We start from the raw sequence: 16,119 nt of genomic DNA, 5'->3' as shown, positions 1-16,119 counted from the left end.
TGTGTGTGTGTGTGAGACTACGGGTGTGTGTGTGTCTGAGATGCCTATCTTTTAGCGCTGGTCTGTGCGACTAGGGTTTGTGCACGTGTTTGTTTATGTGTGTGTGTCGCAGGTGTCTAGGGTTATACGGCCCCGGAGAGTCAACATCAAAGAAGATCAAAAATAATGTTTTAATTAACCTTATCAAGCAAAATTTCAAAGCACAACTTAATACTCTTTGGTCGTCTTGACGTGATTAATGTGATGATGATGTCATGAGTTGGGATGGAGGGGCAGAGGGGGGTGGTTGGGGGGAGGGTGGGGGTGGTGGGGCGGAGGGGGGTGGTTGGGGGGAGGGTGGGGGTGGAGGGTGAGGGGGGGGGGGGTGGAGGGGGGGTGTCAACTAGAGGTGAAAGTCGTAAATCACTTTTTGTCATAAGCCCCAATCTATAATCTCTAGCGTGATTGAGATATACTGCTATGGGTTCATTCATGTCAGTCTCAGTGTCTCTCTCTCTCATATGTCCCCATAGCTTCATACCTGTGTTCTGTTTGAACTGTAGAACTATGAGGACGTACATGTGGTCGTCCTGCATAAGGAGGTTGGCACTGGTCTCGGCTTCACTGTGGCTGGAGGGGTGGATCAGAATAAACCCATAACTGTGAGTGTTCATCACACAATGTTACACCTAACGTAACAAAAGAGACCCGAGCAAATATAACAGTTCTGAGCATGTAACCACTTTGCTGTCAAAGTATGCAGGCCAAAGGAAACATCAGACACATGCAGCTACGCAGGGTTAGGGGGTTAGAGGTTAGGGGTTAGGGGTTAGGGTTAGGGGTAGTGTCACGGTTACGGTTAGGGTTAAGTTCTACAGTTCTCTCTCCTAACAGGTCCACAGGGTGTTAAAGTTAGTATTAGTGTTAGACTTGTTGTTAGGGTTAGTGTTAAGTAACAGTCCTCTGTCCTAACCCAAACCTTGACCTTTCTTTCCTCACAGGTCCACAGGGTTTTCCCCTGTGGTGCAGCAGCTCATGAAGGCTCCATCCATGAGGGGGACCAAGTGCTGTCAATCAATGGAACTGCTCTACACAACTCCGCCCACTGGGAAGCGCTGCGCACTCTGAGGAAGGCGAGGGTGCGGGGCATGGCCGTGGTGGTTCTCAGGAAAGGTGACGTCATCGAACCCCAGCACAATAGCAAAGACAGCCCACTATCACCAGCTGGAAAACCAGGTGAGAATGCAAATAGAATACAATGTATACATTTAGATATATTCACATACTGTCTAAGTATTTGTCACATGCATGATTTATAGAATATATTACTTATACAGTGCAGAGCTTAGAGACAGGAGTCTGGGTTAGGATTAGGGTTAGATATTAAACCCTCCTACCACTGGGTTAGTTTTATGGTTAGGGTTAGATATTAAACCCTCCTACCACTGGGTTAGTTTTATGGTTAGTGTTAGATATTAAACCCTCCTACCACTGCTGGTGCTCCTTACTTTTTGGAGGACACACATTTAATAAAAGGTAGTTTGCGCCCAGGCGGCATGGTGGTGTGGTGGTTAGCACTGTCGCCTCGCAGCAAGGCGGTCTGGGTTCGGTTCTCGGTCTGGGCTGCTCTGTGTGGAGTTTGCATGTTCTCCTTGTGCCTGCGTGGGTTTCCTCCGGGTACTCCGGTTTCCTCCCACAGTCCAAAGACATGCGTGTTAGGTTGGTTGATCACTCTAAATTGCCCGTAGGTGTGAGTGTGTGCGTGTGTGTTGGCCATGCGGTGGACTGGCGTCCTGCCCTTGGTGTACCCTGCCTTCGCCCGGAGATGCTGGGATTGGCTCCAGCCCCCCCGTGACCCCGGATGGATGGATGGATAGTTTGCGCCCTCATGTGGCTCAAAAGTAAATTAAATTTCTCTCACTATACTGATCTACTATATCCTATACATTCACCAGCCACTTTATTAGGTACATCTTGCTAGTACACCGGGTTGGACCCCCTTTTGCCTTCAGAACTGCCTTAATTCTTCGTGGCATAGATTCAACAAGGTGCTGGACACATTCCTCAGAGAGTCTGGTCCATATTGACATGATAGCATCACGCAGTTGCTGCAGATTTGTCGGCTGCACATCCATGATGTGAATCTCCCGTTCCACCACATCCCAAAGGTGATCTATTGGATTGAGATCTGGTGACTGTGGAGGCCATTCAAGTACAGTGAACTCATTGTCATGTTCAAGAAACCAGTCAGAGATTATTCGCACTTTATGACATAGCGCGTTATCCTGCTGGAAGTAGCCATCAGAAGATGGGTACATTGTGGTAATAAAGGGACGGACATGGTCAGCAACAATACTCAGGTAGGTTGTGGCATTGACACAATGCTCAATTGGCACTAATGGGCCCAAAGTGCAACATTGCACCACCACCACCAGCCTGAACCGCTGATACAAGGCAGGATGGCTCCATGCTTTCATGTTGTTGACGCAAAATTCTGACTCTACCATCAGAATGTCACAGCAGAAATCGAGACTCATCAGACTTCTATTGTCCAATTTTGGTCAGCCTGTGTGAATTGTAATCTCAGTTTCCTGTACTTAGCTGACAGAAATGCCACCCAGTATGGTCTTCTGCTGTAGCCCATCTTCCTCAATTTTCGACATGTTGTGCGTTCAGAGATGCTCTTCTGGATGCCTCGGTTGTAACGACTATTTGAGTTATTTGAGTTACTGTTGCTCGTCTATCAGCTCAAACCAGTCTGGCCATTCTCCTCTGACCTCTGACAAGGCACTTGTGTCCACCGAACTGCCGCTCACTGGATATTTTCTCTTTTTTAGACCATTCTCTGTAAACCCTAGAGACGGTTGTGCGTGAAAATCCCAGTAGTTTCTGAAATACTCAGACTAGCCCATCTGGCACCAACAACCACACCACATTCAAAGTCACTTAAATCACCTTTCTTCCCCATTCTGATGCTCGGTTTGAACTGCAGCAGATGGTTTTGGCCATGTCTACGCCTAAATGCATTGAGTTGCTGCCATGTGATTGGCTGATTCGATATACACGTTAATGAGCAATTGGACAGGTGTACCTAATAAAGTGGCCGGTGAGTGTAAGTGAATAGTTAAGCCATAATGCCTGTAATAAGGAACTTGACAATAATATATGACACAAACAGTCAAACAAACAAATAAACAAATGTTCCAGATTATAAAGGCATAAATATATGGCGTTCAGGGTTGTCTGTCATCTTAAGAATGATTATTTGTCATTATTGTTACTTCATGATATCTGGGGTCATTTATTAGGCAGACGTCTGAAAATGACTGTGAGTGCAGCCTTCCTGCATCTGGATGTGTTTGTGATGTGTGCGTGTATCTCCAGGTCTCATATTGCGTGATGTCTGCGTGTATCTCCAGGTCTCATATTGTGTCATGTGTGCGTGTATCTCCAGGTCTCATATTGTGTCATGTGTGCGTGTATCTCCAGGTCTCATATTGCGTGATGTATGTGTGTATCTCCAGGTCTCATATTGCGTCATGTCTGCGTGTATCTCCAGGTCTCATATTGCGTGATGTGTGCGTGTATCTCCAGGTCTCATATTGCGACATGTCTGCGTGAATCTCCAGGTCTCATATTGCGTGATGTGTGCGTGTATCTCCAGGTCTCATATTGTGTCATGTGTGCGTGTATCTCCAGGTCTCATATTGTGTCATGTCTGCGTGTTTCTCCAGGTCTCATATTGCGTGATGTGTGCGTGTATCTCCAGGTCTCATATTGCGTGATGTGTGTATGTATCTCCAGGTCTCATATTGCGTGATGTGTGCGTGTATCTCCAGGTCTCATATTGCGTGATGTGTGCGTGTATCTCCAGGTCTAATATTGCGTGATGTATGTGTGTATCTCCAGGTCTCATATTGCATGATGTGTGCGTGTATCTCCAGGTCTCATATTGCGTGATGTGTGCGTGTATCTCCAGGTCTCATATTGTGTCATGTCTGCGTGTATCTCCAGGTCTCATATTGCGTGATGTGTGCGTGTATCTCCAGGTCTCATATTGTGTGATGTATGTGTGTATCTCCAGGTCTCATATTGCATGATGTGTGTGTGTATCTCCAGGTCTCATATTGCGTTATGTGTGCGTGTATCTCCAGGTCTCATATTGTGTCATGTGTGCGTGAATCTCCAGGTCTCATATTGTGTGATGTGTGCGTGTATCTCCAGGTCTCATATTGCGTGATGTGTGTGCGTGTATCTCCAGGTCTCATATTGCGTGATGTGTGCGTGTATCTCCAGGTCTCATATTGCGTGATGTGTGCGTGTATCTCCAGGTCTCATATTGTGTCATGTGTGCGTGTATCTCCAGGTCTCATATTGCGTGATGTATGTGTGTATCTCCAGGGCTCATATTGCGTGATGTGTGCGTGTATCTCAAGGTCTCATATTGTGTCATGTGTGCGTGTATCTCCAGGTCTCATATTGCGTGATGTGTGCGTGTATCTCCAGGTCTCATATTGTGTCATGTGTGCGTGTATCTCCAGGTCTCATATTGCGTGATGTGTGCGTGTATCTCCAGGTCTCATATTGTGTCATGTGTGCGTGTATCTCCAGGTCTCATATTGCGTGATGTGTGTGCGTGTATCTCCAGGTCTCATATTGCGTGATGTGTGTGTGTGTATCTCCAGGTCTCATATTGCGTGTGACCTTGACTAAGTCCGCCTTTGACCTGGGCTTCAGTCTGGAGGGGGGAGTGGCCTCCAGCCTCGGAGACAGACCCCTCACTGTGCAGAAGATCTTCCAAGGTGAGAGCATGTGATTTACATTTTACATAGAGTAAGACTGTATGCAATGTAACAGATGTTAATATTGCCTGAGGTGTGAATGTCTGTATAGTCCCACCGCTTGCACTGTTTCTCCAGCATTTCACCTGAGTGAGGGGTGAGTCATAAACGCCGTGGAAAGACTAAATGTAGATTAGTTTGGCCTTACATCATGAGACAAATGCTTATAGTTCTTAATTATGTCTTGAGGTCATTAGCTATATCATTTTTCCATTTATATTCCCCATTACAAATGTTCCAGAGTCGTGTGGTTTAGGCACTAGGAGTCAGTGTGTCCCAGACTATGGATCTGTCTCAGACTCATCCTAGTCAAATTAAGACATATGATGCTTTTTTCTGTTATGTAAACATGTATTGTATTATTAAACTACCCTCATCTTAGCCAAAGGGATTATCTATAAACAAATTTCATTGTAGTTACAATCCAATGACAATAGACATTGCAATACATGAGCACTAGCTCAACACATGAGCACTAGCTCAACACATGAACACTAGCTCAACACATGAACACTAGCTAAACACATGAACACTAGCTCAACATATTTGTTGAGTGAAGCATGTTTTGCTCTTTCTCAGGCGGACCGATCGGAAATGTGTTTCCAGGAGATGAGCTACTAGAGATTCAGGGTCAGAGTTTGGGGGGATTGAGACGATTGGAAGCCTGGAACCTTATAAAGAGACTGCCCCCAGGCCCCGTGGAGGTGTTACTGCATCGGCCTCATCTGCCTCGCTGAGGCCGTGTGTGTGTGTGTGTGTGTGTGTGTGTGTGTGTGTGTGTGTGTGTGTGTGTGTGTGTGTGTGCGTGTGCGTGCTTGTAGCCATCACTGGGACACAATGTAGCAGTTGTGATTTTTGCTTCGCTTAACAACAGTTTTAACATTTTTTGTCTTCCCAGACTAACATAGATGGACATTACTTTTAATGCTGAATTTATGTTTTTACAACTTTGTTTTCATATTTAAGATGCCAGTTAAATGTGACATTAGTTATTATTCAGAAATAATATATTTATAAGACTGTTATTTTGCTCATGCATACTTCTAAAATGTACAATGTATGGGTGTGGCCTGTATTTGGCTCCTGAAGTGTGTCCTCTTCCTGTGCAGCAGCAGTAGGCAGCCACACAGGCTCCACCCACACAGGCTCCACCCACACAGGCCCCACCCACACAGGCTCCACCCACACAGGCTCCACCTCCCATGCTACCACGTCTCCATACTGCTCATAATGGCACACGACAATACTGCAGCAGTAAAGCTATAGAGGTAGAGAAAGTCCTATGAATAGAATACATGCACTATTTACAGGTGTTCTTAATAATAATATTTGAGTACAGGTGTAATTACAGGTCATCACAGAATTGCAATGAGGTCTGCAGGGACGTGTAAATCACATGCAGGGACGTGTAAATCACATGCAGGGACGTGTAAATCACATGCAGGGACGTGTATGTCACGTGCAGGGATGTGTAAATCACATGCAGGGATGTGTAAATCACATGTGAATTTTGGGCTCAATAAGAGGAGAATATTTTTTCTAGTTTATCCATTGTTATATGAATAATATTTTGTCTTGACAATCAATGTCGTAATATATGTGTACGAAAACGTTTATTTTAAAATATTGCACAGTTTGTATCCTTTATCAAATCTAATTGTCCCATTTTACAAAGTACCTATATTTTACACCTTACATGAAAAAACTTTCCTATTAAAATCAAGATTATAAATATGCTTATTCAAGTGTTTCATTGTACTTTGTCATTTTATATGGAAAACATCCTGACTTAATAGAGGTGCACTCTAATGTTGTAAAACTTTTTCTTAATGATTTACCTGAGTTACAATAGGTTAGAGTCCAAGGTAGCAATGAATCAGAATACTGCTGAAATGCAAGTATCCATGGTGACAGCTAGAAGAAGAGCAGAAGCTCCATATCAGATGATCAGAACAATAATAAACAATATCAAAGCATCACTGATTATTCAGTAACTCAACAGGTGTGTCAGGTGCAGAATCAGTGGTCATTTAAATGGTCATTCATTCTACAATGCACAGTGCAAAACCTGGAAATAAAAACACCTGTGGATCCACATTGTTTTCTGAGAAAACGTTTATAGCAGCTAATATCTGATCCTAATTTCTCAGGTGATTTAGGTATGCTGTCCATTCCCTGCTCACACACCCACATTCTTTTTCAAGGTACTGAGAAGTGAAACATAGAGGACAACAACCCTAACCATAGAGTAGAGCAGGATCATGTTATCAGGTAGATAATACAGGACACCACCGCTGTGTTGGGGGGCGGGATCACACCAGGTTAATATCAACTGGGTTAGATAATCTGTAAAAAAAACTGCTGTGTGTGCAAATTGGTGTGTGTGAGTTCATGTGTGTGTGTGTGTGTGTGTGTGTGTGAGCTGGTAGGTGATTGTGTGTGTGTGTGAGTTGGTGTGGTTGTGTGTGTGACTTGGTGGGTGGTTGTAGTTGTATGTGGTTGAGGGTGTGTCATAATTCAACAGTGCTACAGGAACAGGATTTCTCATCACAAATCACATGTGACACAAGCAGCAGGTGTCGTTGGACGCCAGTGAGATGCAGGTGAGGAAGAACATGGTGAAGATGAGGATAAGGAATGAGCTGGCCAGGCAGTGTCTGGGGGAGATTCTGGGAACCTTTGTCCTTCTGGTGAGAGTTACTCCAATAACTTTGTTTAAAAAATAACCATTATGAATATGTGTTCATGTTATGTGAGTAGTACTGACATTTCTTGTATAAAAAGTTGTGGTATTGCAAATTTAGTAAGGTAAAATATACAACATTGCCGATTTGAATGAATCCAAATCAAATCCATGTCTAACATTAAAATCAAACAACATAAATAGTTTTCTAGTTTTCTAAATTGTCAAAACAAAATATATATACTAAAACAGAGATCTGCACCTAACAGTAGAAAACCTGATTATGCAAAAGACAATGATACACATCCAAAGCTTCCAAAGTCCACAGGTTATTGAACAAAACATTCCTATTTGAAATCTTAATATGCAGATGTACATATCTGACCAGGTCATGAAGACTCCAAAGTCACTGAAATTGGAGATATATTGGAATAAAGGATTACAACATTGTGGGGGTAGAATTAGAATGAGTTTAGATGCATATTATGGTGGTTTTACACATCCTTATTATTTAATGGTACTAAGGGTTTGACTCTTGTGATTTAATATATTCAGTTTATTATTATGCTCATGTTATTCAAATGCCTATTTGTAAACAACAGCAAAACTGCTAAAGCCAAGGTTCTCTGCATGTGCTGCAGGAATTCATGTGAATTAATTTACAAGTATTTATGTGAGTGAACTGCAAAGACTTTTGTACAGGTCAGAAGTTTAGATGTAAAAGTTTACTGTAAAAGTAATGTAATTATGTAAATTTTTAGGTGTAAAAGTTTACTGTAAAAGTAATGTAATTATGTAAATTTTTAGATGTAAATGTTCATTGTAGTAGAAATATTGTAAAATCTACATGTAAAAGTTTTCTGTAAAAGTAGTGTAATAATGTAAACGTTTAGATGTTTAAAATATGGGACTGTGTTGCATATGGCCACCAGCAAGCATTTCATTGTGTACCTGTACCTTAGCTTATTTATTAGTATAATAATATCCTTATGAAAATGCATGCATGTCCTAATCAGTAGTACATGATCATTAATTTCATATTATGGTATCTAATAGCATGGAGAAGATAAGGGTGATTAGTTTAATATAAGTGTAATGTTTATACTGATGACTATGTTTCAGGCTGTATTTTCTACACAGAGATAGGACAATTGTGATCTCACAACATCTTTGCTGTTGTCTTTGAAGTGTCTATTGAAAAATGAAGCATTCTACAGAAAAATTAAAGAAGTGGTTTATGTGAGGTGACTTTGATTTCCCTTCCTGTTGTGTGAACTTGTGTGACCCGATGGGCGTCATGTTCCAGTTGTTCGGCTGTGCTGCTGGTGCGCAGGTGAAGACCAGCAGGCAGATGAAAGGCCAGTTCCTGTCCTCCAACCTGGGCTTCTCTGTTGGAGTAATGTCCGCCATGTACCTCTGCATGGGTGTGTCAGGTGAAGAAATAAAACCCTTACACTAGCACTCAATTTCAATGTCAATTTCAATGCTGCGTATGTTTCATGTGCCCCTAAATCAAAGTAAAGTTTACTTGTAAAGCCCCTTTTACAACAGTTGTTGTCACAAAGCAGCTTTACAAATGTCCGAGTCCAAACCCCTAGTGAGCAGGCCAAAGGCGACAGCGGCAAGGACAAACTCCCTAGAGCATGAGAAGGAAACCTGGAGAGGAACCAGGACTCAAAGGGGGGACCCGTCCTCTGGTCAGCAGCTGGGAGTGGTGGGAGGAGCCACAGCAGCTGAGACAGGTTGAGGCTCTGTAACAGTAGGACATTAGTAGGACATTAGTAGGACATTAGCAGGACATCAGCGGGACATTAGCGGACTAGCGGATCATAATGCAATAGGAGCTTGCTATTCAGTGCTTACTGTTCAGTGCTTGCTGTCTACAAATTTTTTATTGATTATAAATCAGTGTAATATAATCAATATCAATCAATACAATATTTGCATGGGATCTAACATAGGATTAATGTGATCAAATGTTCTAGATCTGATAAGAACTGTGCCTGCTGCATTTTGAACTAGCTGGAGCTTGTTTAAGCACCTAGTAGTACAGCCAGATAGTACAGCATTACAGCACTCCAATCTGGAAGTGATTAATGCATGAACCAGCTTTTCTGAATCCTGGGTGGACTGTACCTTTTCAGTGTTTCTGAGGTGAATGTCATCAGCATAGCAGTGGAAATTAGCATGTTTCTGCAAAATGTCCTCTAGAAGTAGCATAAATAAAGAAAAAAGCAGGAACACTAAACATATCCTTGGTGTATGAAGAATCTTAATTTATGTTAACAAATTGGTAGTGATCAGCTAAGTAAGATTTTAACCAGGAAAGGGCTGCACCCCTAATCCCAACAATGTTTTATTGTTATTTCAATTTGTCTAGTAAAATGTTGTGATCTGTGGTGTCAAATGCACTGAAATCAAGCAGTAGCTTATAAAGAGACACAACTCTGTTCAGAAGCCAATTAGAGGTCATTAACTATGTTGATCTGTGCTGTCTCTGGATGAGACCTAAACCCTGACTGAAAGTCTTTTTGATTCTGGTTCTGGTTCAGGTCGGAGCTTAGTTGCTGAGCTACAGCCTTTTCTCATATTTTAGAACTAAAGGGAAGATTTGAAGTCAGTCTGTATTTTGATAACTGATATGGGTCAATGTTAGTCAATGTTAGTCTATGAGAAATGGTCTGATAACTGCAATTTGAATGATTAAGGTATGTAGCCAGGGAAGAGTTTATTCAGTTTTGTAAAGGATTAATTACTCCAGGTAGAATTTGTGTGTGTTTAGCAAATCTAGTAAGCAGGTTGAAGATTTAGAGTATAAGATCAGAGATGTTAGTTCAGGCTCTTGGATTAGAGTAAATAATTCTAGTGCCTTTATTGAAATGGTTGTTTTGCTGATGCCATCGAAACACTCTCTAATGTTATCTGTAATGTTATGTCTATTGTTATCTCGTATATTGTCTCATATAAACTCATTACTACTGTGTGTCACTGTAATCTGAACTTTGGTGTCAGACTTATTCCCTGTTAATGGTGGAGTTGTACTTAATAAATGCCTAGGACTGATTTGTTCATTTCTATTATGGCCAAGGTGAGCTGTTTGAGCAGTGATGAGTGTTCCATCTTAAATTGCGAATGTGATCATTATACCACAGTACAAATTTTTGGTCTCTAATTTTTTTTTATTTTTAAGAGGAGCAAAATCATTGACTACTCAGTGAAATACTGATTCTAAGTGTTTAGTCATATGGTCAAGTTCTGACGGGTTTGAGGATATCAGGTCAGACGTGATCAGTCTGGGAGATTCACGATAATCTTGGTTCTGCGTCTCACGTGACTGTGCATCTCACATGACAGTGCGCCTCACGTGCATGTGCGCCTCACGTGGCTGTGCTCCTCACGTGGCTGTGCGTCTCACGTGACTGTGCGTCTCACGTGACTGTGCGTCTCACGTGACTGTGCGTCTCACGTGGCTGTGCGTCAGGAGCTTCATTTACAGCTATGTGCTCATTTGGCTTCATCCAAGTGTCTGTTAGACACAGTATGCTAAGTGTCCATTGAGAAACTGCTTTGCGGTTGTCCATGGCAGCTCATCTGTTTTTCTCAGTTTTTCTCTCTCACCTTTGTTCTTTTCTTTATCCCCCAGGCGCTCACCTGAATCCTGCTGTGTCTCTAAGTTTCTGCGTGTTGGGTCAGCTGCACTGGAAGAAGCTCCTGCCCTACTCTCTGTCTCAGGTGCTGGGTGCCTATCTGGCCTCTGCGGTTGTCTACATCATGTACTACGGTGCGGCCACAGGGAACCAGACCAGGAAGATATTTCCTCCTGTGCTTTGAATACACTGGTGTTACATAGAACTAATTGCTAACGTACCACAACATTCTGCAAATTACTCTTTATGCTTCACTTAACAACACTTCTTATCTATCTTTAATGTGATATGTCAGTGTTCTTATTGGAGCTACACTCCTTTCTCCTACAGAAGCCATTATGGAGTACAGTGGTGGGGTTCTCACTGCATTCGGCCCTAATGAAACAGCCTCCATCTTCGCCACATACCCTACTGAAGGAGTTTCCCTGCAGACCAACTTCTTTGACCAGGTGAGCACTGTGCCAGCATTGCAGACAGACCTCATAAAATAAAACTATCCAGAGTCTTTAGTCCAGAAGTTTGCAGTTTGCCATGCAGCTTCTGTGTGACATTGTAAACATTGCTTCCTCTGCTGTGGGGGACAGGTGGTCGGCACTGCTACACTCTTGATGTGTATCCTGCCCCTGAGTGACCAGAGGAACAGACCTGCCCCTGATGCCCTGCTCCCACCCATCGTGGCGACCGTCGTCCTGGGAATATCCATGTCAATGTCCTCCAACTGTGGGGGAGCCATAAATCCTGCCCGGGACCTGGGTCCACGTCTCTTCACGCTCACAGCAGGCTGGGGTACTGAGGTCTTTACGTGAGTGTTTGCCAGAACACCGATCTCTGTTCCGTGTGGCTGTTGTGTGGTCTGTTTTCGATGTGCTGTGTTTGGATCAACATAACAACAACTAGAGAGATACATAAACAAAGAAAAGTGTTCTCTATTTAATTCTTATTCAGTCCTAAACGTCTTGATGGTCAGTAATAGTAGTCCAGGGCCGCGGAGATACAGCCATAGCAGGGAAGAATTCGGGGTGGTGAGAGGGGCCAGGGCAGAGTGTTGATCCTTCACCATAGCTAGTTAGGCAGGAGGTGGCTGGTCCAGGGTGGATAGCAGGAAAGGCTCATCTCTCCTCATCTCAGTATTTCTTGGGTAGGAGGGCAGCCATTTGGAAAAAGAAAAGAGGGACAATTAGCTCTGTGGGACAATGTGGGACAGCAATGGAGTGTATGGAGTGTGGCAGCAACTCTGGCATTAAATTATTACAGCCTAGCTAAAGTGCAGAACCAGAAGTTAACACAGACAAATTGGCATCCACCCACTGCACTGTCAACAAACTTGAGTGATCACGTGCAGTGACAGGATGACAGTATCAGTGCCCCAGTTTACCATAAAACCATTCGCCCATGTACCCCTGGATCTGTACCTTCATCTAAGGGGGCACATTAATTACCAAATGCTAAACTAAATAAGTAAGTTTGAAACCTAGACTTTGTCAGAGTCCCGAAAGCTTATTCCATAGTTGGAGGGGTCTTATAAGAAAAGGCTCTTCCCCCTGCTGTTACCTTATTAACTGTCGGAACTAATAAGAGGCCAGCACCCTGTGATCTTGGAGGACGTGGGGGTTCATAATAGGAAATAAGTTCCTGGAGGTAGTCAGGACCAAGCCCATGCAGTGCTTTATAAGTCAGTAGAAGAATTTTTAAATCAATACAGAATTTAACTGGGAGCCAATGCAGGGCTGATAGGACTGGTCTGATATGATTGAATTTTCTAGTTCTAATCAGAACTCTGGCTGTGGCATTTTGAACTATTTGAAGTATTTAGATTCCTATTTAAGCATCCTGACAGTAATGAGTTACAGTAGTCTAATCTGGAGGTGTGTACAGATTTTTCTGCATCATGCTGGGATAATGGCATAATTGAGAATTTTATTATTCTCAATTAAAATTTTTTTATTATTCTTAGCCTCTTAGCCTCTCAATCAATGAGGCTAAGTATGCTTTAGTCAGTGACCTTTTGTATTCAACATGTGACTCCTCTGCTACTCTCTTCACTGGCTTCCAGTAGCGGCGGCACGCACAAGATATAAAACCTTGATGCTTGCTTACAAAGCCAAAAATGGACTGGCCCCTCCCTACATGATGTCCATGGTAAAAAGCCGATCCATACAGCGAAGCTTGGCTCGACTCGAAACTCCATGCTTAAAGTCTCATGGAAGACAAAGCTCCAGACTATTCTCCGTCCTGGCTCCAAGATGGTGGAACGATCTTCCATTAGCTGCCAGAACTGCAGAGTCTATTGCTATCTTCAGGCGTAGACTGAAGACTCACCTGTTTGTTGAGTTCTTACCAGAGCACTAACTCAGCTGGTACCAGTTGCCGTTGTTCTTAAATTGTATGTCTGTCTATGGTTATTTGTGCTTCTTGGCAAACATCTTACTTGCAAAACACTAGGTAATGACATTGACTCCGGTAGTTTAGTAGTAGTCTGAATCAATCTATCTTGAATTCTGGCCTATCCGTACTATTACCTAGACTGTCTGACTCCTCTGTATCTGATGGTGAGTAAGCTGAAGTAGTTAAGTCTGGGAGCGTTTCAACAAACTGTTTTGCGGTTGATGAATTTATGAAACGCTTTATACAATGGCGAGCAGACAAGCGGGTATTCAGGTTAAGATGTAGCTCAAAAGAGACCAGATAGTGGTCGGAGATTGCTGCGGATTGCGGGAGCGTATTTTGGCTACATCAATACCCAGCTTAAAATTTTTATCTAGGGTATGATTACAATAGTGAGTACTGGCTCAAACCGCTCCAGGGTTGCCAACTTATCAAGATCACTTGGAGTGAGATTTTAACCTGAAGGGGGTGGCGGTGAACGTAAGTTGACGGGGGGGGGGGGGGGGGGGGGGGGGTGTGTGTGTGTGTGCGGTGAATGATAAATTGTTACCGGGGCGGTGTAAAATGGACACAAATTAAGTATTATATCGCGATCGATCGTTCGCCAGTGGTGGCGCCAGAGCGAACTAGTAACTCATTGAGTCATAGATATGGATCAGAGGTAAATAAACTAGATTTCAATGCGTGAGAGTTGGAAACCCTGCCGCCCATCTCAGGTATTTCATCTGTTGCAGAAGCAAAAATGCTTTGTCATTCTGTGATTGTAATTTTCTATTTATGTGTTATTATATGAAGTTCCCTCACACATCTCTTTAACTTATCCAGGTGCTTCGATTACTTCTTCTGGGTCCCTCTAGTGGCCCCGATGATCGGAGGCCTGATAGGCTGCTTTTTGTATGTCGTCTTCATCCAGTGGCACCTCCCTGACCCCAACATAGACCCAGAGTTCAAAGAACCGCCAGAGATCATGACAGTTACTAACACAAAAGTTCTGGAGGGCAAGGAAGGACTTCACTTCAAAATGGCTGACCTGTAGGGGAAATAGTGAACACAGACATTTCTCATTCAGACTTTATCTCATTTTCCAGTGTTTTAGCCAGGTTATTCATTCATCACAAAAAAGAATTATTACAGTCAGACCTGCATATTTCACAAATATACATAAAGCTCCATATGGGATATGGGAATATGAAACCATATTCAATTTTTTTGCAAATACATGTATACTTGCTTAACCTGCTTACCAAAACTTTGTTAGAAATTGTGTTTAAACAATTCTGAATCACCCTATGCACAAACAGAAGGATAAAAATCTGGCTTTTTTATCAAGCCTTATCATCATCCCCATATTTTTTTGTCACGTTCCACCCCGTTAAATTAAATTAAAGCTTTTATACACTTTTCTATGTCATGTAAATTGTATATTTATTTATATTTGCAAACAATGTATCATACTGAACAGTCACACACTGCTCATTTTTCTATGAGGGAATAATGTTGAATGTATCATGTATTTATATATATAATATACATATAAATACCATTTTGAAGCACATGACATAAAACAAGCTGTAATGTCTGTGGTTAATCAACAATTAATGCAGAAATCATATCTGGAAGTTGGAGTGCAATCTACATTCATGCTGTATTTATTTAAATTGTATTCAACACCGTACATACACAATATCAGTGTGAACTGCCTAAACAGTTTATTAGATTAGTACAAGTTAATTGGGAGCCTTAAAGACCACCTGCTGACACCACATTCCTCCCCACCCCCTCAGCAGCTCCACCCCCCTCTCACGAACTGGACATTTGGCCCAGGTCTTCACCAACATGTTCAACCTGTCACTGGCTCTATCTGCTGGCCGCCATGGTGGAAGACATTAACACATATTCCAGTGCACAGTTTGTACTCACTCCATTTCCACTCCTCACAGTCGCACCATTTCCACTCTTCACAGTTGCACCATTTCCACTCACAGTTGCACCGTTTCCACTCCTCACAGTTGCACCATTTCCACTCACAGTTGCACCGTTTCCACTCCTCACAGTTGCACCATTTGCACTTTCTACAGTTGCTGCCATCAACCTGCAGCTTTTGTTATTTTGATTGATTTTCCTTTTAATAACAGTATGAAAAAAAATTCTCTCTCATCACTTTTGCTGTTTCCCCAATGTGTGTATGCTTTAATGTCCAGATTTTCATTCATTTCAATTAAAGATGCCCATTCATGGTTAAATCTAGGATGCTTTATCATTGAGTGGCAGCATTGATGTCAAGAAGACAAGAAGAAACAAGAAAACCTTCAGCAAACAGACAACACCATGGCAAAATATAATGAGGTTAATATATTCTGAAAACAGAATATTAGAGGAGAAAAACTAAACTTCAAATCCATTATGAGCTCTATAGGCAAAGCCTGAGCAGTTTAAGCTGTGGAGTGAGCAGGCAGAGACAGCTGCACTTCTCTAAGATTATTAACAGGAACATAAACATCCAAACACTGTTGGCCATGGTTAAGCTTACAAACCCACCACAACAGATTGCCCCAGAGCTTGTCAACAGAGAAATGCAACTTGC

General features: G+C 42.5%; 2 protein-coding genes across 12 annotated transcripts in view; both read left to right on the top strand.

The window, feature by feature from the left end:
* Positions 1–6,540, top strand: part of LOC143473219 (uncharacterized) — a 31,797-nt gene extending 25,257 nt beyond the window's left edge. For 10 of the 11 annotated variants that reach the window (XM_076970103.1, XM_076970105.1, XM_076970106.1 and 7 more), the window contains 4 exons: positions 543–641; positions 981–1,215; positions 4,665–4,781; positions 5,400–6,538. In XM_076970103.1, the coding sequence (XP_076826218.1) occupies positions 543–641; positions 981–1,215; positions 4,665–4,781; positions 5,400–5,557 (609 nt within the window). In that variant the 3' untranslated portion in view covers positions 5,558–6,538. Of the gene's footprint in view, positions 1–542; positions 642–980; positions 1,216–4,664; positions 4,782–5,399 lie in introns of all 11 variants that reach the window. The other variant, XM_076970113.1, reaches the window with a different exon arrangement.
* A 738-nt stretch (positions 6,541–7,278) lies between these two features.
* aqp10a (aquaporin 10a) lies at positions 7,279–16,119 on the top strand. The gene is made up of 6 exons (XM_076970116.1): positions 7,279–7,510; positions 8,810–8,936; positions 11,147–11,284; positions 11,481–11,599; positions 11,735–11,952; positions 14,361–16,119. Exons 1-6 carry the CDS (start codon positions 7,418–7,420, stop codon positions 14,569–14,571), a joined length of 906 nt encoding a protein of 301 aa, XP_076826231.1. The 5' UTR covers positions 7,279–7,417; the 3' UTR covers positions 14,572–16,119.

This window comes from Brachyhypopomus gauderio, chromosome 13 (genome assembly GCF_052324685.1).
Source record: "Brachyhypopomus gauderio isolate BG-103 chromosome 13, BGAUD_0.2, whole genome shotgun sequence".
In the NCBI taxonomy this organism is placed as follows: Eukaryota; Metazoa; Chordata; class Actinopteri; order Gymnotiformes; family Hypopomidae; genus Brachyhypopomus; species Brachyhypopomus gauderio.
Note: the sequence above shows the minus strand (reverse complement) of the source record. Positions and strands in the feature narration are given on the sequence as shown.